The 24,239-nt window shown below is 44.7% G+C and overlaps 2 protein-coding genes across 51 annotated transcripts in view; one reads left to right on the top strand and one right to left on the bottom strand.

Moving 5' to 3' along the window:
• Nucleotides 1–24,239, bottom strand: part of LOC127045875 (5-beta-cholestane-3-alpha,7-alpha-diol 12-alpha-hydroxylase) — a 331,656-nt gene that overhangs the window by 79,501 nt on the left and 227,916 nt on the right. The window lies entirely within an intron of this gene.
• Nucleotides 1–24,239, top strand: part of OBSCN (obscurin, cytoskeletal calmodulin and titin-interacting RhoGEF) — a 301,886-nt gene that overhangs the window by 68,899 nt on the left and 208,748 nt on the right. For 21 of the 50 annotated variants that reach the window (XM_050942317.1, XM_050942319.1, XM_050942318.1 and 18 more), the window contains 11 exons: nucleotides 3,872–4,150; nucleotides 5,348–5,623; nucleotides 6,836–7,111; nucleotides 7,645–7,920; nucleotides 8,498–8,773; nucleotides 10,515–10,790; nucleotides 14,869–15,144; nucleotides 15,856–16,131; nucleotides 18,381–18,656; nucleotides 20,320–20,595; nucleotides 21,478–21,753. In XM_050942317.1, coding sequence (XP_050798274.1) covers nucleotides 3,872–4,150; nucleotides 5,348–5,623; nucleotides 6,836–7,111; nucleotides 7,645–7,920; nucleotides 8,498–8,773; nucleotides 10,515–10,790; nucleotides 14,869–15,144; nucleotides 15,856–16,131; nucleotides 18,381–18,656; nucleotides 20,320–20,595; nucleotides 21,478–21,753 — 3,039 coding nt within the window. Of the gene's footprint in view, nucleotides 1–3,871; nucleotides 4,151–5,344; nucleotides 5,624–6,832; nucleotides 7,112–7,644; nucleotides 7,921–8,497; nucleotides 8,774–10,036; nucleotides 10,072–10,514; nucleotides 10,791–14,868; nucleotides 15,145–15,855; nucleotides 16,132–18,380; nucleotides 18,657–20,319; nucleotides 20,596–21,477; nucleotides 21,754–24,239 lie in introns of all 50 variants that reach the window. The other 29 variants (XM_050942329.1, XM_050942340.1, XM_050942331.1 and 26 more) reach the window with 29 other exon arrangements.

Here is a 24,239-nt window from a genome sequence, read left to right on the forward strand (position 1 = left end):
AAGAAATGAACAGAGTAAGCAGGTAAAGTTGAGAGGCAGCTGAATGTTCTTAGTCGGTGGGTGTTTTACAGCAGTAGCAGATCTTTTCCAAACCATGTTGGGATTCTGAACTTGTGCATGGCATTAGTGTTACCATCTTTGAAATGTGAAAAAGAAAATTGGCACCTGCCCACACAGAAGGCAAACCCCAAGTAACCCTAACCACAAGGCAACTCCACAATCCCCATTCAACAGCAGCTCATAGTATCTAGAGAGAGAACACATATAGATAAGACTGATAACATCGCATGTCTCCTCACTGTCGTGTGAGTTAAACCATTTCACACATGGTGCACGTGTGTGTTGGTGGGCAGGCAGCTGCTGTATTTTCAACACCTTTGATCTGTTATTGCTTAACCTGTGGAACTGGGAACACTGCAGCATCTTTAGGTGGACACAGAAACTTTTAACATTAGATCTCCCATTGTGTTAGGATAATCATGCAAATCTTTAGACTCACGTAAAAAAAACACCTGGGAGACTAGATTATTTTTCTGGCAACTGGCAAATCCATAAAACAATGGGCAGGCTTGTCAAATATCAGCCAGGTGGTAACCCTACCAGGCATCCACCCAAGCCACTCTGGCTTCTCTTTAATGCCTTCATTTACTTTTAAAAAATAACAGCACTCCTCAGTGGGAAGAAATGTTGGTCCTTTCAGGTATCAGAGGGGAGGGAAAGTTTTGCAAGAAACATCTCAGCAAAATAAATGAGAGGGAGACTTGAGAGGATAAATTTACATTTGGATCTGAGATCGCTCCAGAGGAATCATGAGAGGTGGATTCTGGGGGTGCGTGGAGCATTATTATAAAGGAGAGATGCTGGCAGGTCCATAGTTAAGTTGTACATGGACTTGCACTGACGGTGGGAGGGATCAGTCAGAGGTGGTAAACACTAATGGGAAATGTGTGATCTTGGGAGACTTTAACTTCCCAGATATAGACTGGAGGACAAGTGCTAGCAAGAATAGTAGGGCTCAGATTTTTCTGGATGTGATAGCAGGTGGATTTCTTCACCAAGTAGTTGAAGAACCAACAAGAGAGGATGCCATTTTATATTTGTTTTTGGTGAGTAGTGAGGACCTCATAGAAGAAATGGTTGTAGGGGACAACCTTGGTTCGAGTGATCATGAGCTAATTCAGTTCAAACTAGATGGAAGGATAAACTAAAATAGATCTGGGACTAGGGTTTTTGACTTCTCAAGGGCTAACTTTAAAGAATTAAGGAAATTAGTTAGAGAAGTGGATTGGACTGAAGAACTTGTGGATCTAAATGTGGAGGAGGCCTGGAATTACTTCAAGTCGCAGCTACAGAAACTATCAGAAGCCTGCTTCCCAAGAAAGGGGAAAAAAACCATAGGCAGGAGTTGTAGACCAAGCTGGATGAGCAAGCATCTCAGAGAGGTTATTAAGAAAAAGCAGAAAGCCTACAAGGAGTGGAAGAAGGGTGAGATTAGCAAGGAAAGCTACCTTAGTGAGGTCAGAACATGTAGGGATAAAGTGAGAAAGGCTAAAAGCCATGTAGAGTTGGACCTTGCAAAGGGAATTAAAACCAATAGTAAAAGGTTCTATAGCCATATAAATAAGAAGAAAACAAAGAAAGAAGAAGTGGGACCGCTAAACACAGAGGATGGAATGGAGGTTAAGGATAACCTAGGCATGGCCCAATATCTGAATAAGTACTTTGCCTCAGCCTTTAATGATGCTAATGAGGAGCTTAGGGATAATGGAAGGATGACAAACGGGAATGAGGATATGGAGGTGGATATTACCACATCTGAGGTAGAAGCCAAACTTGAACAGCTTAATGGGACAAAATCGGAGGGCCCAGATAATCTTCATCCAAGAATATTAAAGGAACTGGCGCATGAAATTGCAAGCCCGTTAGCAAGAATTTTTAATGAATCGGTAAACTCAGGGGTTGTACCGTATGACTGGAGAATTGCTAACATAGTTCCTATCTTTAAGAAAGGGAAAAAAAGTGATCCGAGTAACTATAGGCCTGTTAGTTTGACATCTGTAGTATGTAAGGTCTTGGAAAAGATTTTGAAGGAGAAAGTAGTTAAGGACATTGAGGTCAATGGTAATTGGGACAAGTTACAACATGGTTTTACTAAAGGTAGATCGTGCCAAACCAACCTGATCTCCTTCTTTGAGAAGGTGACAGATTATTTAGACAAAGGAAATGCAGTAGATCTAATTTACCTCGATTTCAGTAAGGCATTTGACACGGTTCCACATGGGGAATTATTAGTTAAATTGGAAAAGATGGGGATCAATATGAAAATTGAAAGGTGGATAAGGAACAGGTTAAAGGGGAGACTACAACGAGTCGTACTGAAAGGTGAACTCTCAGGCTGGAAGGAGGTTACTAGTGGAGTTCCTCAAGGATCAGTTTTGGGACCAATCTTATTTAACCTTTTTATTACTGACCTTGGCACAAAAAGCGGGAATGTGCTAATAAAGTTTGCGGATGACACAAAGCTGGGAGGTATTGCTAACACAGAGAAGGACCGGGATATCATACAGGAAGATCTGGATGACCTTGTAAACTGGAGTAATAGTAATAGGATGAAATTTAATAGTGAAAAGTGCAAGGTCATGCACTTAGGGATTAATAATAAGAATTTTAGATATACATTGGGGACACATCAGTTGGAAGCAACAGAGGAGGAGAAGGACCTTGGAGTATTGGTTGATCACAGGATGACTATGAGGCGCCAATGTGATATGGCTGTTAAAAAACCTAATGCAGTTTTAGGATGCATCAGGCGAGGTATTTTCAGCAAAGATAAGGAGGTGTTAGTACCTTTATATAAGGCACTGGTGAGACCTCATCTGGAATACTGTGTGCAGTTCTGGTCTCCCATGTTTAAGAAGGAAGAATTCAAACTGGAACAGGTTCAGAGACGGGGTACTAGGATGATCCAAGGAATGGAAAACCTGCCTTATGAAAGGAGACTCAAAGAGCTTGGCTTGTTTAGCCTAGCCAAAAGAAGGCTGAGGGGGAATATGCTTGCTCTTTATAAATATATCAGAGGGATTAATATTAGGGAGGGAGAGGAATTATTTAAGCTTAGTACCAATGTAGACACAAGAACAAATAGGTATAAACTGGACACTAGGAAGTTTAGACTTGAAATTAGACAAAGGTTTCTAACCATTAGAGGAGTGAAGTTCTGGAACAGCCTTCCAAGGGGAGTAGTGGGGGCAAAAGACATATCTAGCTTTAAGACTAAGCTTGATAAGTTTATGGAGGGGATGGTATGATGGGATAGCTTAATTTTGGCAACTGATCTTTGATTATCGGCAGATCAGTGTGCCCAGTGGTCTATGATGGGATGTTGGATGGGATGGGGTCTGAGTTACTGCAGAGAATTCTTTCCTGAGTGCTGGCTGGTGAGTCTTGCCCACATGCTCAGGGTTTAGCTGATCACCATATTTGGGGTCGGGAAGGAATTTTCCTCCGGGTCTAATTGGCAGAAGCCCTGGAGGTTTTTCGCCTTCCTCTGCAGCGTGGGGCATGAGTCACTTGCTGGTGGATTCTCTGCAGCTTGAGGTCTTCAAACCACAATTTGAAGACTTCAATAACTCAGACATAGGTTAGGGGTTTGTTATAGAAGTGGATGGGTAGGGTTCTGTGGCCTACTTTGTGCAGAAGGTCAGACTAGATGATCATATTGGTCCCTTCTGACCCTAAAGTCTATGAGTCTATGAAGCAAAAAGTGTCTCAGATGCAGAGCTGTCATCTTCTCCCTGCCTTCTCCTTCTCTGTTCTCTGGATGGCATCGCATCAGTGAGGATGATTAAGCCCTGTAATTCCTTTTCCCCAGCAGAAATGGAAGAGGTGTTTGCAAACAAGGAGAAGGTGCAGAAGGAGGTGAAGGCCACCCTGACAGAGAGCGCCACCCTCAGCTGTGAGGTGGCCCAGGCCAAGACTGAAGTGAGGTGGTACAAGGATGGGAAACTGATCACCTCCAGCAAGAAATTCAAAGTGGAGTCTGAGGGCAAATCCCGGCATTTGGTCGTGGATCAGGTGGAGAAGAAAGATGCTGGAGAGTACACCTGTGAGGCCACAGGCCAGAAACTGACCTTCAAAGTTCTTGTCACTGGTAAGAGAGAGTATTTTCTTTCAACTGAAGGGCTGATTTGCTGCCATTGCTGGTTTAAATATTGTAGAATAAAGTGCGTTTCCTACACTGGTAGCATGTTGGAGAGATTTTTGGTTTTGCCATGATACTGATAAGAAATGAACAGAGTAAGCAGGTAAAGTGTGGAGACAGCTGAATGTTCTTAGTCGGTGGGTATTTTACAGCCGTAGCATAAATTTTCCAAACGATTTTGGGATTCTGAACTTCTGCATGGCATTAGTGATACCATCTTTGAAATGCAAAAAATAAAAAAAAATAAAAAAAAATTGGCACCTGCCCACACAGAAGGCAAATCCCAAGTAACCCTAACCACAAGGCAACTCCACAATCCGCATTCAACAGCAGCTAATAGTATCCAGAGAGAGAACACATATAGATAAGATTGATAACATCGCATGTCTCCTCACTATCGTGTGAGTCAAACCATTTCACATACACACGTGGTGCACTTGTGTGTTGGTGGGCAGGCAGCTGCTGTATTTTCAACACCTTTGATCTGTTATTGCTTAACCTGCGGAACTGGGAACACTGCAGCATCTTTAGGTGGACACAGAAACTTTTAACATTAGATCTCCCATTGTGTTAGGATAATCATGCAAATCTTTAGACTAACGTAAAAAAAACCACCTGGGAGACTAGATTATTTTTCTGGCAACTGGCAAATTCATAAAACAATGGGCAGGCTGGTCAAATATGAGCCAGGTGGTAACCCTACCGGGCATCCACCCAAGCCACTCTGGCTTCTCTTTAATGCCTTCATTTACTTTTAAAAAATAGCAGTGCTCCTCAGTGGGAAGAAATGTTGGTCCTTTCAGATATGAGAGGAGAGGGAAAGTTTTGCAAGAAACATCTCAGCAAAATAAACGAGAGGGAGACTTGAGAGGATAAATTTACATTTGGATCTGAGATTGCTCCAGAGGAATCATGAGAGATGGAGTCTGGAGGTGTGGGGCAGGAGAGGTGTTGGCAGGTCCATAGTTAAGTTTGTACATGGACTTGCACTGATGGTGGGAGGGATCAGGCAGAGGTGGTAAATGTGGAGCAAAAAATGTCTCAGATGCAGAGCTGTCATCTTCTCCCCGCCTTCTCCTTCTCTATTCTCTGGATGGCATCGCATCAGTGAAGGCGATTAAGCCCTGTAATACTTTTCCCCAGCAGAAATGGAAGAGGTGTTTGCAAACAAGGAGAAGGTGCAGAAGGAGGTGAAGGCCACCCTGACAGAGAGCGCCACCCTGAGCTGTGAGGTGGCCCAGGCGAAGACTGAAGTGAGGTGGTACAAGGATGGGAAACTGATCAGCTCCAGCAAGAAATTCAAAGTGGAATCTGAGGGCAAATCCCGGCATTTGGTTGTGGATCAGGTGGAGAAGAAAGACGCTGGAGAGTACACCTGTGAGGCCGCAGGCCAGAAACTGACCTTCAAAGTTCTTGTCACTGGTAAGAGAGAGTATTTTCTTTATACTGAAGGGCTGATTTGCTGCCATTGCTGGTTTAAATATTGTAGAATAAAGTGCGTTTCCTACACTGGTAGCATGTTGGAGAGATTTTTGATTTTGCCATGATACTGATAAGAAATGAACAGAGTAAGCAGGTAAAGTGTGGAGACAGCTGAATGTTCTTAGTCGGTGGGCGTTTTACAGCAGTAGCATAAATTTTCCAAACGATCTTGGGATTCTGAACTTCTGCATGTCATTAGTGTTACCATCTTTGAAATGCAAAAAAAAATAAAAAATAAAAAAAAAAATTGGCACCTGCCCACACAGAAGACAAACCCCAAGTAACTCTAACCACAAGGCAACTCCACAATCCCCATTCAACAGCAGCTCATAGTATCTAGAGAGAGAACACATATAGATAAGATTGATAACATCGCATGTCTCCTCATTGTCATGTGAGTTAAACCATTTCACACACACACGTGGTGCACGTGTGTGTTGGTGGGCAGGCAGCTGCTATATTTTCAACACCTTTGATCTGTTATTGCTTAACCTGCGGAACTGGGAACACTGCAGCATCTTTAGGTGGACACAGAAACTTTTAACATTAGATCTCCCATTGTGTTAGGATAATCATGCAAATCTTTAGACTAACGTAAAAAAAACCACCTGGGAGACTAGATTATTTTTCTGGCAACTGACAAATCCATGAAACAACGGGCAGGCCAGTCAAATATCAGCCTGGTGGTAACCCTACCGGGCATCCACCCAAGCCACTCTGGCTTCTCTTTAATGCCTTCATTTACTTTTAAAAAATAACAGCACTCCTCAGTGGGAAGAAATGTTGGTCCTTTCAGGTATCAGAGGGGAGGGAAAGTTTTGCAAGAAACATCTCAGCAAAATAAATGAGAGGGAGATTTGAGAGGATAAATTTACATTTGGATCTGAGATTGCTCCAGAGGAATCATGAGAGATGGAGTCTGGGGGTATGGAGTGCATTATTATAAAGGAGAAGTGCTTGTAGCTCCATAGTTAAGGTTGTACATGGACTTGCACTGATGGTGGGAGGAGTCAGTCAGAGGTGGTAAACGTGGAGCAAAAAGTGTCTCAGATGCAGAGCTGTCATCTTCTCCCTGCCTTCTCCTTCTCTGTTCTCTGGGTGGCATCGCATCAGTGAGGGCGATTAAGCCCTGTAATTCCTTTTCCCCAGCAGAAATGGAAGAGGTGTTTGCAAACAAGGAGAAGGTGCAGAAGGAGGTGAAGGCCGCCCTGACAGAGAGCGCCACCCTGAGCTGTGAGGTGACCCAGGCCAAGACTGAAGTGAGGTGGTACAAGGACGGGAAACTGATCACGTCCAGCAAGAAATTCAAAGTGGCGTCTGAGGGCACATCCCGACATCTAGTTGTGGATCAGGTGGAGAAGAAAGATGCTGGAGAGTACACCTGTGAGGCTGCAGGCCAGAAACTGACCTTCAAGATTGTTGTCACAGGTAAGAAACAGTATGTTCTTTCAACAGTTTGCTTCTGTTGTTGGTTTAAGTATTGTAGAATGAAGTGCATATCCTTCACTGGTGGCATCTCAGCTCAGATATTCCCTATAGAGTGATACGCAATCAATGACTTTTTTTAAAACCAACAGTGCTTCTTAAAGGAAAAAAAGTCGTCCATTCAGGTTTAAAATCAGAAGGAAGGGTTTATAAGGAAGATGTTGGTGAAAAAACTAAAGGGAGCCCTGTGCTGATAAATTCGGATCTGGATCTGAGGTCACTCTCCAGAGCACTGATGAGAGTTTGAATGTTCGGGTTGGTTTGTTAGGAAGGAGCCACCCTATTGGTTCCATAGTTAAGGTTGAAATTGTACTTGTAGCTATATCATTCATGGTCTGGCAAAGTAGGGGAGACGTGCAGAAAGCAGCCTAAGGAACAGAGCTGTCAGCTGCTCCCTGCCTTCTACTTCTCTGTTCTCTGAGTGGCATCGCATCAGTGAGGGAGATTAAGCCCTTGTAATTCCTTTTCCCTGGCAGAGATGGAAGAGGTGTTTGCAAACAAGGAGAAGGTGCAGAAGGAGGTGAAGGCCGCCCTGACAGAGAGCGCCACTCTGAGCTGTGAGGTGACCCAGGCCAAGACTGAAGTGAAATGGTACAAGGACGGGAAACTGATCACCTCCAACAAGAAATTCAAAGTGGAGTCTGAGGGCAAATCCCGGCATCTGGTCATGGAGCAGGTGGAGAAGAAGGACGCTGGAGAGTACACCTGTGAGGCCACAGGCCAGAAACTGACCTTCAAGGTTCTTGTCACTGGTAGGAGAGAGTATTTTCTTTCAACTTAAGGTCTGATTTGCTGCCATTGTTGATTGAAACATTCTAGAATAAGCTGAATTTCCTGCCCTGCTGGCTCCTCAGCTCTGAATCCAGAGGGTTTTGGGGAGATTTTGGGTTTTGTCACGATGTTGAGAATAAATTTTTGGAGTAAGCAGGTAAAATGGGAATGCACCTGAATCGTCTTAGTCAGTGGGTGTTTTGCAGCAGCAGCATAACATTTTCCAGAAGAGATTGGGATTTTGAACGTCTCAGGACGTCCATACGAGCCACCCTGTCTTTTCCATAATGCCATTGTAGTACTCCTAAGGGAATGATCACTCCCCAGAGCAATCATGAGATGTTGACTGTGGGGATTTAGGTTGGTTGATTTAAGAAGGAGATGCCATATAAGCTCCATAGTTAAGGTTGACATTTTAGGCAAAGTGGGAGAGACATACAGCCAATACTGCGTCAGGAAGCAGAACTGTCAGTTTCGCCGCATCTTTGCCTTTAATAGTCCCTGGGTGGCATTGTATCAGTGACAGGATTTATCTTGTAATTCCTTTTCTCTTGGCAGAACCCGAAGAAGTGTTTGCAAACAAGGCGAAGGTGCAGAAGGAAGTGAAAGCCGTCCTGACAGAGAGCGCCACCCTGAGCTGTGAGGTGGTCCAGGAGAAGTCTGAAGTGAAATGGTACAAGGATGGGAAACTGATCACCACCAGCAAGAAATGCAAGGTGGAGTCTGAGGGCAAATCCCGGCGACTGGTTGTGAAGCAGCTTGAGAAGAAGGATGCTGGAGAGTACATCTGTGAGATCGCAGGCCAGAAACTGACCTTTAAAATTATCATCACAGGTGAGAGAGAGCGGTGTTTACATTGATATTCTCTGTTGTGACCTGCCATTTTGATTTTCACGTTCAAATATTTTCAGTTAATTTGAATGATATAATATTATTTGCTGTTTTATTCTGAAGAGCTCAAACCCTAACTAGTATAAATGAGCAGTGCTGTCTTGACCTTAGTGTAGCGATGCTGAGGATCTGGTCTATTAGGGGAGATTTCAATGAGTTTGGAGTTATTTTGTGAACAGACACCAAGTTGCAAACAAGGACTGCATTTGGAGGGGAGGCCCAAATAATAACCATGGGGTGTGAATTGGCTTTCACTTATACTGAATTTACACCATTGTAACCCCACCGATTTCAAAGGAGTTACTCCTGATATGCAGACGTACGTGAGAGAAAAATCAGACCCTCATTTTATGAAAACATAAAATATCATGTTCTTGGATTTTGAGATTATCCGACAATAGAGACATTGTCTGATCTGGAAGGGATAACTGCATACCGAAGTCATAAGTGTAGTTATCACAATGGTGGCTAGGTGTGAGTCTAACTGATTAATGGCATTCAGAAATTCTAATGTGTGAGCAACAGTGCCTGCTGCGTTCTCATGTTAGATGCACATTTGTTCAAGCCCATTGTATCTTTAGGTGGACACAGAAACTTTTAACATTAGATCTCCCATTGTGTTAGGATAATCATGAAAATCTTTAGACTAACGTAAAAAAAACCACCTGGGAGACTAGATTATTTTTCTGGCAACTGACAAATCCATGAAACAACGGGCAGGCCAGTCAAATATCAGCCTGGTGGTAACCCTACCGGGCATCCACCCAAGCCACTCTGGCTTCTCTTTAATGCCTTCATTTACTTTTAAAAAATAACAGCACTCCTCAGTGGGAAGAAATGTTGGTCCTTTCAGGTATCAGAGGGGAGGGAAAGTTTTGCAAGAAACATCTCAGCAAAATAAACAAGAGGGAGACTTGAGAGGATAAATTTACATTTGAATCTGAGATTACTCCAGAGGAATCATGAGAGATGGAGTCTGGGGGTATGGAGTGCATTATTATAAAGGAGAAGTGCTTGTAGCTCCATAGTTAAGGTTGTACATGGACTTGCACTGATGGTGGGAGGAGTCAGTCAGAGGTGGTAAACGTGGAGCAAAAACTGTCTCAGATGCAGAGCTGTCATCTTCTCCCTGCCTTCTCCTTCTCTGTTCTCTGGGTGGCATCGCATCAGTGAGGATGATTAAGCCCTGTAATTCCTTTTCCCCAGCAGAAATGGAAGAGGTGTTTGCAAACAAGGAGAAGGTGCAGAAGGAGGTGAAGGCCGCCCTGACAGAGAGTGTGTAACATTCACCGCATCATTCATTGTGTCGACCTCCTCAGCCAAATGAAGGAGCCTCTACTGTTCAGCTAAAAGGCACATCTGTCCTAGTCAAGGCTATAGCAGGCTAATCAATCTCTAGCTGGCCTAAGCCACCACTAGAGGGAGACAGAGTGCCACTCTGAGCTGGCAGGGGTTACATATACAAGGCACTGGAGCCTTTCATTTCTTCTGGCTGATGGAGCATCAGCAACACCTGATTGGTGAAAGGAGAAGTGTTGCATCTGGGGTTTGAATTTAACGAAATGAGGCCCATTTCAAAATTACATGAAATGTGACACAGCTCAGCTACTGAACTATGTGTTGGGAATGCTTTGTGCAGCTCTAACTGTGCATTCCGTTTTTAAATTGCTTCTCCCCTCTGCAGAGCCTGAAGAGGTATTTGCAAACCAGGAGAAGGTGCAGAAGGAGGTGAAGGCCGCCCTGACAGAGAGCGCCACCCTGAGCTGTGAGGTGACCCAGGCCAAGACTGACGTGAAATGGTGCAAAGATGGGAAACCAATCACGTCCAGCAAGAAACTCAAAGTGGAGTCTGAAGGCAAATCCCGGCGTCTGGTCGTGGATCAGGTGGAGAAGAAAGACGCTGGAGAGTACACCTGTGAGGCTGCAGGCCAGAAACTGACCTTCAAAGTTCTTGTCATTGGTAAGAGAGACGCTTACTTTTATTTACTACGTCTGGGAGCATTTCTTTGTGAGTGATGGGATGTTGAATAAGAAATATATGATCCTCTAGCACTCAGCTACTGCAGTGTGCAACTAGGCCTTCTGGGTGTGTATAACTTCAAGCTCATTTGTAGTCCCACTGTCTTCAGTGGGACTGCGCCTCTGCTTTAAAGTTATGCATGTCATAGAATCACAGAATCATAGACTATCAGGTCCTGCAGTAGCTTACTGAATGGTGGTCTTGGTGAAATACAAATTCTATGAGATTTGGCATTTGGGTTCAGATGAACATCCATGTAGCTCAGAAACTCCTCCAAACGTAAGAGGATTTATTTGAGTCTCTTTCTGCTATTTAGTCATGTTAAAATCTCACAAAAACAGGCTCTCTCACAACACTTCTAGTGCTTCCTGCTTTTGGCAATGTCAGCAGGACAGTGAGAATAGGCCATCTCATTGCGCTCTGGTAATTTTCTATCTATTTGCTGTTTGAACCAGAAAGTGAAAAGTTACCTGTGGTTTTTTTTCTTTAAATAACATAAAGTGGACAGAAGAGGTTGTGTTGGTGTTTGGGGCAAAGTTTCTGTTCCTCTTTTATTTATCTGAACTGATTTACCCAGCACTATATTCTGCCACCATAGTTCCCAAACTTGCCAAACATTTTCTGTGCATTGTAGGAGCTTATTGAATCTTATCGTCACTGTATTCTAGTTTGTAAGTTACTGGAATTGTCCTGGGAGCAAGTTAGGGCCAAATTTGGGTCATTATCCTATGTTTGTGGCATCCCACTCTTTTGCCATGAAAATGATGGTAATGATTGTAGCATCGTTTCAGCCTTCTGACTTGGCTGCAGGGTTAAGTAGGAGGTGCAGGTGGAGGGTGTGAGATCACAGGTCACTGTTTTATTTTAGACAAGGAAATCTTTGGTGATTAGTGAAGATGGGAGAGGGAAATTATGATAGATTATAAACACGAGACTGAGAGGCAGAAATTGGCCAAGAATCATATTACGCTCTTTGAAACAAGAGCTCATGTTAGCCTCCTGTGGTGGATCATAGGTTTTTTGTTTTTTGTTTTTGGTTTGGTTTTGTTTTAAAGCCAGGAGCTAACTGGCGTTTCCTACTGCACACAACAAAGCAATACTTCAAGCAAGAGGCATTGATTGTTTGCATCTATGTACATGAGAGAGCTCCATAGCGTTAGCCCAAAGGTTTTTCTCAAGATGATGGATGATGAAGTGCATCTGGCTGAAATACCAGAGCTTTGCATGAGTACATACTGTAACCTTGGATGAAAGCCTAAGGATTTCTGCTCCTCAAGGTTTCTGGCATAAGGCTGCGACATGATAGGTTTGTTTTTGTAAATGGGTCTGGTGGTTAGCATAAGGGATTCCAACGTGCTAGGCTCCGCTCTGCTCTGCTGTTCACTTGCTGCATGACTGTGTGCCAGTTACTTAACCTGTATGTAACTGTGTTTAATCCAGCTGGAAATGGGCATCTTGATACCTTCCTACATCACAGGGTCATTGTGAGAATTAATTGGTGTGTGTGAAGGGCTCTGAAATCCTCACATGAAGGGTGCCGTTTACCTACAAAGGTTCCTCTAAATGTTCTATGCTTGCTGCTAGGCAGGATGGTCCAGGGGCTAAGATGCAAGCCTGGGACTTGGGCAAACCAGGTTCAGCTCTGCCATGTGAGGCTATATACATAAAAGATTGTGAGCAGCTCAGACACTGTAGTAGTGGGGGCCAGAGAAGTAGCTTAGATACATTATTAACATGTCTTACGAGCACAAATTAGTTGAGCCTCTGTACACCTCTGTGAGATAGATGGTATTATCCATATTTTACAGATGGGGAAACTGAAGCACAAAGAGAATAAGGATGTGCTTCTGCTCCCATTGAAATCAATGGGAGATTTGCCATACACTTCAATGGCAACAGGTTTGGCATCCTAAGTGACTTGCCCAAGGTCACAGGGAAATCTGTGGTAGAGTCAGGAATGGAAACTGGGTCTCCTGACTCCTCTGCCTGTGCCTTAATCCGAAGATCATCCTTCCTCCTCATCTCTTGGTCTTAATTTGTGGTGACATTCAAGTGAATTCATCAGAGAGAATTTGTGAGAGCAGGTGCCATGCCACTCAGGCAAATCCAAACAACTGAAACCTGCCACTGGGAAGAACTCCATCACCTAAAATTGAACTCAATACATCTGGGGCAGGGACTGTCTCTTTGTTCTTTGCTTGTACAGCCCCTAGCACAGTGGCATCCTAGCCTAGGACTGGGACTCCTAGGCTCTACGACAAAGGTGCCTAACCTACCTGCAGGCCACACACGGCCCACCAGATCATTTCATAAGGGCCACGGCCTGCTTCAACACAACATACTAATGGCTGATTCATTAGTGTTTTGTTGTCATGTTTACATCATTTTAGTTTACACAAGTGTGTAAATAAGCACTATTGTACATCGAAACAGCCTATCTAAATACATACGAAACAAGCTGAGCTTAAAATATAAATCAATACAGGTGCCTTTAAATCTTATTAAAATATGTAGAATCTCTTTGGCCCACACAAGGCTGTGCTTGGGTTTTAGGTGGCCCTCCTGTGTAACAAGGTTGGATACCACTGCTCTATGGTAACACAAATAATAATAATAATCTGGAATGACATGAATTGTACATAATAGTGGTGATGTTGGGTTTGTATTAGCATATGAAATCCTCTCCCAAAAGTCAGAAGACAGGGTCCAGTGGGGATAAATTGGCCTAGAGGAATACAATTGTTCTTCCCTCAGGATCTTTTCAGAGAAATGAGCATACCCATAGGATCTTCTTTCTTGCAGAGGATCCAGAACACGTCAGCCATCCTTTACCCACACTGGAAAATCACTCTGTGCCTAACCTTTCAGGCCAGATGCATATCAAACACACAGTGAATGCAGAAGGCTCTAATTCTAAGGAGAAGCAGTTGTCATTTTGATTTACAGCTGCCATGGGCAGCGCTGCATGCATCACATATGACAGGATTATATCCCATCCATTCCAGGAGCTATGGAAAGAACCATCTAAATACTTGACATGCCTGGCCTCACAATGGTGAACAGTACTGGATATCACCATGGCCCGAGCTCTGTGAAACTAGATAATTTCACATAACAGGCATTTGTGTGAATATGGCGTATGGTTTGAAATTTCCTTGTGATCTTTTTACAGAGCTATGATGGCAGGTCTATTGCAATTGCCAGATTGGATCAGACCAATGGTCCATCTAGTCTAGTATCTGGTCTTCTGCAGTGGCCAGTACCAGCTGCTTCAGAGGAAGGTCCACTTTGACCTGTGGGCAATTACGGAATAGCCTGACCACTGGGGAAGTCTCTTCCTGACCCTAGTTAGTTAGAAGTTGGCTTGCATGAGAGTTCATGGCCCTTCCAAAGTGTTTGTTTTTTTAAGTTCCAGCATCCTGCTAGGATTGGATCTTGAATGAGCGATCACCTTATTGCTTCACTCTGGAGGTGGTGTGAAACTGCAAAACCTGTCTCTGGATCTATGTTAAAGTGCAAACTTTCACAAAATTCAAGGAAGTTTTGAATCTGGAGTTCCAACAACATGAAATTTTGGATTCTGATTTAAAATTCCTCCAAATTCAAGGAGATATGGATCCAATGTCCTGGTTCAGACCTATTGTCCTTTCGCTTGTAGCTCTCCTGGTACGGTGGCAGAGTTTAAATGCCAAAGGAGAGATCTGAGCTAGGTTTTAGAATTTTATATTTTGACAGGATGGATAGTTGTCCCTCAAGCAGTTTTAGCTAAGGGTAGGTTCTGTCATTTATAAGATCCAAAAAAGATCCAAGATCAGAGTTCTGTCCAGCTTTTCTATTAAATAAGCCATTAGAAGTTGGTCCAGTGAAACATATTACCTCTCCCATCTTGTCTCTAACATTAAAATGGTCAAACCTAGATTTATTTTAAAACAGCCTCAGTTATTAATGGAGAATCTGAAACTCGCTGCCTCAAAAGGAAGGATTGTTTCTTGACTATCCCGTCTCCTCATGTTTGCAGAAGCGGAAGAGGTGTTTACAAACCAGGAGAAGGTGCAGAAGGAGGTGAAGGCCGCCCTGACAGAGAGCACGACCCTGAGCTGTGAGGTGGCCCAGGCCAAGACTGAAGTGAAATGGTACAAGGACGGGAAACTGATCACTTCCAGCAAAAAACTCAAAGTGGAGTCTGAGGGCAAATCCCGGCGTCTGGCTGTGGAGCAGGTGGAGAAGAAAGACGCTGGAGAGTACACCTGTGAGGCCGCAGGCCAGAAACTGACCTTCAAAGTTATCGTCACAGGTGAGAGAGACTGATTTCTCTCTTATTTTCCATATTGGAAAACGGAAGCACAGAAAAGTTAAGTGTCTTGCCTAAGGTTGTGCGGGGAGCCAGTGACAAAGTAAGTTTGGCTTATGAAAAATTTAAACCAACCCGCGAACCAACTGAAAAGTTCAGGAGTTTATGCAATAAACTAGTCTTGATTCTGGCCTGGCATAATTCTGGAAAAGTAACAGAGGTGGGCGGTTTATTTTTATTTTTAATTAGCGAACACGTGTGAAATTTTGGAAAGTTTAAGCATGAATCCCAGAATATGGACTCATTTTTTTTCCCCTACAGCCACCTTTATTTTGGATTGCTAGATAAAATGCATCTCTCCTCTTGTTTGTATGATTTAAAGCATATTTTCTTACAGCACAATCATCCAGTGGATGATGTTCAGTGATGTTCTGATGGACAAATGTTAACAAATACATTAGTTTCTTCCATTGTAGATTTCAGAAAATCATGGTAATTAGAGATGGAAAAACCCTTATAGGTTACCTAGCCCATTCTCCACTGCTAGTGAAGGATTGTTCCTCCTAACATTTGTTAGTGTGGCCTAGTTTAAATGACTCAGGAGATGAGCACTCAAGAAATATGAATTGGGAAAAATCTTCATAAACCTGCCTTCTGGTAATGAAGATCAAAATTGGAGGAGTTCACTTTTTAAATGATTTCCCCCAATCTCAGAACCTGAAGTTGTGTTTGCAAACAAGGAGAAGGTGCAGAAGGAGGTGAAGGCCGCCCTGACAGAGAGCGCCACCCTGAGTTGTGAGGTGACCCAGGCCAAGACTGACGTGAAATGGTACAAAGATGGGAAACTGATCACCTCCAGCAAGAAATTCAAAGTGGTGTCTGAGGACAAATCCCGGAGTTTGGTCATGGAGCAGGTGGAGAAGAAGGATGCTGGAGAGTACACCTGTGAGGCCGCAGGGCAGAAACTGACCTTCAAGGTTATCGTCACAGGTGGGAGAAACTCTTTTTTAAAATTTCTGTTAGAAGACTAAAGTAATTTATTTTTTAGGAATATTGTCCACCATTTTAGGAGCAATTTATGGGCCAAAGAGTGGCTACTGTTGCTTTGGTGCAGAAGTTGGGGGGACTTTTAAGAAAATATATATATTTCTAATGGATTGCAGGATCTTTAAGGCAGGGAGAGCCTCTTCTCAGTATGTTTGGAAAATGCCCAGTGTATTGTGACCCCTTCCTGAATATACATGAATAATAATAGTGCTGCAATCCCTGTCCTTCTCATAAGTCCATTGATGCAGCCAGAATGCCAGAGAGCCAGCACATGACTGTCCACAGCACTCTCAACCCCAGTGAAGTTGCAGAGGGGAGCCATGGTGGAGTGGCTACGTGGTGGTATCTGCACTTCCGTTGCCCCTCGTGGACAGGCGCTCTCCAGGTCTGCCCAGGGGAGACTGACGGGGAAGGACATCATGGGGTTGAGGATCTGCCTTTATTTGACTGCATTGGCCCTAATGCCCCATGCGTGTGGCACGGAGGGGGAGAAGGTGAAGTGCTCTGATGTCTGGAGCCTGGGCTTCCAATTAGGAAAGTGGGTTTCACCTTCCTGGCTCACCCACGCTCCTTTACAGACAGTCTGATTACTCCGGCATTATGTGGGAGATGAGCATTTCATCCCGTGCATAAGGCTGCGTGTGTGTGAGGTGAGCAGGCTGGTACAGTCTGAGAGGCTCCATGCCCCAAAGGGGTCCTGGCTGGGAGGGGCTGGTGTGTAGCCAGATGACCAGTAGCACTGTGAGAATGCATTCTGCACCCCCGTGCTGGGGAAGCATCCTCTCTGTCTCTGTGCACTACAAGGATGACAGCTCTGGCATCTGCCTCTCAGATGGTGCAGCTCTGTGACACATCCCAGTGGAGCCAGGGCTGCAAAGCCACAATCCAGCCCTGAATATAGGGAGAGAGATCACCCATCTGATCTCAGTCCTCTAGCAATATACAAAAAGGTTTAATTATGATTTCAAGCATGTTAAGCACCTGTTACCCTGGGTGCTGTACCTTAAGCAAATTCAGTAATTGAATCATAAATTCAGCTTGGTTGGCCAGCTAGAAAGTCCATCAGGACCTTGTCATAGCTGGAGGAGACAGCCTTCTCCCAAATCTGCAGAGACATGCAGGTGCAAGCAGCAGAGATTAAACAGTCATTATCCAAGCAAACCAAACTGCACAGAGGGTGTGTGAGCCAATGGGTAGGGCACTGTACTGGGGACTCGAGAAAGCTTGGTTCTATTCCTCACTCTGCTGTTGACCTGCTGTGTGGCCTTGGTCCAGTCATTTCGCCTCTGTGTGTCTGTTTCCCCTGCTACCCTTTACCTATTTAGGTTGTAAACTAGGGTTTCTCAGACTGGGGTTGCCACTTGTGTAGGGAAAGCCCCTGGCGGGTCAGGCTGGTGTGTTTACCTGCCGCGTCCGCAGGTCCGGCTGCTTGCGGCTCCCGCTGGCCACGGTTCGCTGCTCCAGGCCAATGGGAGCTGCTGGAAGCGGCACGGGGCGAGGGACTTACTGGCTGCCACTTCCAGCAGCTCCCATTGGCCCGGAGCAGCAAACTGCAGCCAGTGGGAGCCGCAATCAGCCGAACTTGCAGACGGGGCAGGTAAACACACTGGCCTGGCCCACCAGGGGCTTTCCCTACACAAGCAGCAACCCCTGTTTGAGAAACCCTGTTGTAAACTCTTTGGTGCAGGTCTCCTACTGTATGTTTGTGCTGCACCTAATGTGGTCCTGCCTCTAGGTGCTACTTCAATATTATTGCTGCTAATAATAACAACAAATATGAGAAATTCTGCAGTCACAGTGGGATTCTAGCTTATGTCCTCCAGGAAGGAAATAGCGTAGTCAAGGCCCTGCTGCTAAAAACTGCACTTGGCCTGATCCTAGGAATGACTAGTAAGGACTGCCCAGCTGATCTGATTTGCCTTGATGGGCCCTGGAATGAGAGCATATCGTGGGGATAAGCAATGTAGCATGCTAACATAGATCCTTAACTGTTTTGTCACAGCTCCTGTGAAACAGTAACAAGAAAGTTTACCGCATAAGAAAACCTAAAAATGTTTTCTGTGGTGATGTGAGAACTTTAAATGCATGTTGTCAGATTGGAGACATGGATTTAATTGTTTCCCTTAGGTCCTGATACAAGTTTTGGCAGCTTTCAGGTTATAGATTCACTTTGAAATGTTATCTTTTTTCAGAGCCAGAAATCGTATTTGCAAACCAGGAGAAGGTGCAGAAGGAGGTGAAGGCTGTGATGACAGAGAGCGCCACCCTCTCCTGCGAAGTGGCCCAGGCCAAAACTGAAGTGAAATGGTACAAGGACGGGAAACTGATCACTTCTAGCAAGAAATTCAAAGTGGAATCTGAGGGCAAATCCCGGCGTCTGGTTGTGGAGCAGGTGGAGAAGAAGGATGCTGGAGAGTACACCTGTGAAGCTGCTGGCCAGAAACTGACCTTCAAGTTTAATGTCACAGGTGGGAGAAAGACCCTCCTGAATTCCCAATTGTACTGTCGTGTCTGAAAATGAACTAACAACAGTAACAAATGTGTGTGTGTATAAATTAGTGTCGCTCCACTGCAGGCTAGGAGCTAGGCTGATTTATGCTAGCCGAAGGTCTGCCCTAATGTTTTGCATATACCAAAATATCAGGGTATATCAATATGTCATAAAAGTGCATCACATTATTAAATTGGAGATTTAATAATAGATAAAGTAATAAAAATGATATACTCCTTGCAGAACAGCATGAAACTTTTATATACGCACAGGAAGAAATAAATTAAGACGCACAGACAAGGGGAATAAAGAGAACTGTTCAATTGAGATTTGAAAAGGGGCAGTGGGAGAGAGGCACAGTAGGGTTGTTCCAGCTGGCAAGAGCTGCAGATGAGGTGGCTTTTGCATGACAAATGGTGAGATGGAAGTCAGTGGAGCCCTAATGATATAAACGAGTGGAGGAGCTGGGCCTAACTGGTGATGGGTGAACCAGTGTGGAAACTGGCCCAAACTGTCACTCAGAATTCAAACTGAATCTGGACCACACTTTCTGAAGTTCAAAAACGTTGGACTTTAAAAAACAATCAAACAATTTTCTTGCTGCCCCTGCTTTTCCCATAGTCAGATGTAAAGTACCTAATTATCACAACAGGTTCTTCTAGAGCCTGACATTGGACAGCATCCCTGTCCAGGAAAGCTTGTAAGCATATGCTTAACTTTAAGTATATGCTTCAGTGCTTTCCTGGATTAGGCTTTGGCATTTCCAGCCTCAGAGGAAGCCAGAAGTAAGAAAAACCTCTTCTTGCAAGATTCCCAGCCTGACTTTGGAGACTGAAGAGGCTAGGATATGTTTTTTGGAGAAGCAGCCACATTTTTGAGTGCTCATCCAAACCGATCTAAAGCTGTGAATTTTCTGAGATCCTTTCATTGTAAGTTTTTGCTCCTGATCCAATGAGATGCTGCCAGGAGCGCCGGCAGCCTTTTTGGCGTCCTAGGCGGCAGAAGGTCCCGCCCCCAAAATACCGCCGACAACCACGGCGGCCGAACATCCGGCTGCCGTCCCCCAAATGTCAGAACCCTAGGCAATGGCCTAGGTTGCCTAATGGGTTGCACCGGCCCTGGATGCTGCATGCCTCCTGCCATATGTTAAATGCCCTCTTCTCCTGAAAGTTGCCTGCGGTTTGCAAGATTGGACCTGATTCAGCAAGGCGCTTAGCTTGGGTAACTTTAAGCATGTGAAGTCAAAGGGACTGCCAGCTGCTTCAAATTAAACATGTGTACTTTTGTGCACCTTGCGGAGCCAGGTCTTTAATTATCAGAGTATTGTACTAGTAACAGTATTCTTTGGAAAGAGAAGTTCCAGCTGGGAATGACCATGGGCGAGATCGCTATGAGTCTGTGTTGTCATGTTGGTTTATGATGGAAAAATGATCAAAGAAGGAAGAACTTCTGCATTGTACGGCCTAATTAGCAACAAACAAATACATAAATAGAGACATTCTCCAGTAGCAACTGCTATTGTTGGCAAATGAAAAATTTCAGAATTTCCAAAGTTGGTCCATGTCGATGTGCTAAGACCTGTTCGATGGGCTAATTTTATTTTAATAGTCATTTTTTCTCTTTTTTTTTTCCCTACTCAGAGCCAGAATCTGCATTTGTAAACCAGGAAAAGGTGCAGAAGGAGGTGAAGGCTATGCTGACAGAGAGGACTATCCTGTCCTGCGAAGTGGCCCAGGCCAAGACTGAAGTGAAATGGCACAAGGATGGCAAACTTATAACCCCCAGCAAGAAACTCAGAGTAGAGTCTGACGGTAAATCCCGGCGTCTGGTCCTGGAGCAGATGGAGAAGGAGGACGCTGGAGAGTACACCTGTGAGGCCGCAGGCCAGAAACTGACCTTCAAGATTGAAGCAGTAGGTGAGTGTTCTCTTGCACACTCATTCTGGGGAGAACTGAGGTCAGATTTTTCATCTGTAAGACATGTGCTTGGAGTGCATATCTTCTATTCCTTAATTCCTGGGAGTAGTTGGGCCAAGATCTGCACGGGTGTTACATCCCTGACTTCAAATAAGCTACATAGACCCCACAGATTAATTTATCCTATTCACTTTGTCGATGCTAGGTAGGTGTAATCGAAGGCAGATTTGAATGATAAGCTTTACATTGTATAACACAGTGCTACGTGGTTTATTTTTACATTGTCTCCTTCACAGACACAATCTCAAATCATTTTACAGAGATAATGGGCTGAAAGCGAGATAGAAGTGGAAGAGTTTTAAAGAGGAGAAATGGTGACTTGGAAGAATGGTGCTAGTGAAATGAAGTAGCAGCATGTGTTAAAGGGCTGTGGTGCATTATGAGAGTTAGAGATGAGGCCATGAGAGGAGGAGAAAAGTGAGCCTATAGAGTAGTAGGTACAAACAAGGAACAATTTTTAGGATGCAGCAAGTCCACAGAGTTAAATTTGAATTAGGACCATGGTGACAGTAATTTCCATACACTATGAAACAAGAATCTTAGAGGATTCCAGGTGCATGTTTATGTGCATGTGTTTTTTTTTTATTGTCCTTGATTCTATAACAAATTACCTCTATGAAGGAACAACTGATCATTTCCTACTCAATCCAAGATAAAAGAGACAGCAGGTTGCAAACATTCAGCCGAATCCCTGGGATATGTGGATCACAGGATAATTTTTGGGTTATTTTATGAGTCATGGAGCAAAAAGTGGTTGAGAACAACTTTTCTAGGGAGCAGGAAATCAGCCTGTTTGTTTGTTTGTTTTGATTACTTCTCTAGAACCGGAAGCAAAATTCCAAAAGAAACTTGTCCAGAAAGAACCAATTGTTGTTCAGGAACATGAGAGCGTCACACTGGCCACTTCAGTAACACCTGAAACAGCCATAGTCAAGTGGTTCAAGGATGGAACCGAGATCAAGGAAAGCAAAAAGTATGAGATTAAGTCTGACGGGGCCTCCAGGACTCTGACTGTGAAGCTGGCTGAGGGCAAAGACAGCGCTGTGTACACCTGCAAGACAAAGAACGACAAGCAGGAGTTCAAAGTGCAGGTGAAAGGTGAGAGGAACAGCAGCAGGTGTGTCAGCTTCATTCCCAACAATATATATATATATCTATATGGAGATATACCTATCTCATAGAACTGGAAGGGACCCTGAAAGATCATAGAGTCCAGCCCCCTGCCTTGGGGATTGGTCATGCTTTGAGCAGGGGGTTGGACTAGATGACCTCCTGAGGTCCCTTCCAACTCTGATATTCTATGATTCTATGATTCACTAGCAGAACCAAATACTGATTTTGCCCCAGATCCCTAAGTGGCCCCCTCAAGGATTGAACTCACCACTCTGGGTTTTGCAGGCCAATGCACAAACCACTGAGTTATCCCTCCCCCAAAAGTCAAATGGATCTTGCTCGGTGTTGGAGGCCAAGGGGCTGCAGTTGAAAATTACCCTCCCCTCATCATTGCTCAGCTCTCAGGGCCCTTGTGTCATGGCTGCTGTGATTCTGGCTTCAGGGTCCAGCAGATCCATTTCCCTAAATGTCCATACAGAGCAAAGATGCTTCCTACTCCCACCGGGCTAGTTCATGGCCTGTACTGCATGCTCGTGCGGGGACGAAGGGGGTCGTAAGGTGCCCCCTATTCCTCGGGGCTTGCTATCCATGTTACAGGTAGCTGTATGGGGGCAGAGCACTGTTCCATCTCCTTCACAGGTGGGTGGAGTGTGCGCATGGCCATCGCGCCACCCCACCGGCCAGCACAGCAGAGCCAGCATGGAGGTGGGCATAAATTGTGCCAGGAGAAGGGCATGTGGGGGGATAGTTTAATTCCCCACGGAGCAAGCAGGGACAGAAACATGGCTCTGAATTTGACCCTTGCTGTGTCTCTGGGGTTGGGCTGCTTTCTGCGTCCCTTTATCAAGGCAGGTTGTAGGAGATGACAGTCTAGCCCAGAGTGTTGGAGTTGCGCTGGCCCAGAAACAAATGGATTCTCCCGCTTACCTTGCAGGACTGCGCTGTGGTAATGATTTGTAGCTGGGGAGCTGTGCGGAGAGCTCTGCTTACCCAGGCTGGGGAGAGGAGGGCAACTGCTGCTCCCCTCGCCACCCGTTTACTTTAACCTCTGATGATAAAGCAAAGTGTGGTTTTGGGCAAGTCACTGAGTCTCTCTGTACGTCACTTGCCCATTTACATGAGATTCCGCTCCTTAGCAACCCCTCAGCTGCCAGCGAAAAGTTGCCATGGTTTGGCCATTGCCAATAAGCAGCAGGCAGAATGGCAGGGCTGCAGCCAGGGAAGGAAGCACTGGAACGTGCCAAGCACAGGCTGCGAGCAGATTGGCAGGGCCAGCCAGGGAAGGCCCATCCTAGCACTTCCTCCCCTGGCGACAGCCCCGCAAACCTGCCTGAAGCAGGGGTCTCGCTTCTAGAAAAAGTTCTCAGGAAGTGTCACACCGTTGCCAATATCCAGATTTCTCGAGAATTAAAGTCGATGGGACAGGATGGATTCCCAGCACAATATTGCTATTAACTGTAAGTTGTTAATATCAAGGTTGCTATTAAGGGCCATCCACTTTACTTCCCTACCTCACAGCTGTGTTGTGAAGGTAAATATATTAAAGAGGGTGAGGTGCCCAGGTAGTGTGGTAATGGGGGTGGTATAAGGGGTCGTGGATAGATAGATAAAAAGCGACAAAGAGTCCTGTGGCACCTTATAGACTAACAGACCTATTGGAGCATGAGATTTCGTGGGTGAATACCCACTGATGCACGTCTGACAAAGTGGGTATTCACCCATGAAAGCTTATGCTCCAATACTTCTGTTAGTCTTTAAGATGCCACAGGACTCTTTGCTGCTTTTACAGATCCAGACTAACACGGCTACCCCTCCGATACTTGGATAGATAGATGTCTATTTCACTACGAGGGTGGTGAAGCACTGGAATGGGTTACCTAGGGAGGTGGTGGAATCTCCTTCCTTAGAGGTTTTTAAGGTCAGGTTTGACAAAGCCCTGGCTGGGATGATTTAGTTGGTGTTGGTTCTGCTTTGAGCAGGGTGTTGGACTAGATGACCTCCTGAGGTCCCTTCTAACTCTAATCTTCTATGATTCTATTCTATGTCAGAGAGGTGAGAGAGATACCTGGGAGTGGAGGATGAATTTCATATCCTGGGGCCACAGAACAAAGGCTGTATCATCTCCTACCCCAGAGCAATGGTAACATCCCCCTGCCAAGGAAACACGTGATGTGAAAACTCAGCAGATGAGTTCGGTTTATCAGGTGGAATGCAGAACAAAAAGGAAAAAGGAGAGGACAACCCCAAACCCAGGCATTTTAAGGCATCATTCTGACACCTCTCCTTCCAGAATTAAAAAGGGTCTAAGATTTCTTTTGTATTTTATTTTACTTAAAAGGACTCACTCTAAGCTGCCAACTCAATGGTTTGTACGAATCTGATGGATTTGTCACTTGATAAATATGCTTTCAGCTGTGTGTCCATTCCCACTCTCTAAGGATAGGCAGCCAGCCTATAGGGGTGTTGGACCA

This window comes from Gopherus flavomarginatus, chromosome 2 (genome assembly GCF_025201925.1).
Source record: "Gopherus flavomarginatus isolate rGopFla2 chromosome 2, rGopFla2.mat.asm, whole genome shotgun sequence".
Lineage (NCBI taxonomy): Eukaryota > Metazoa > Chordata > Testudines > Testudinidae > Gopherus > Gopherus flavomarginatus.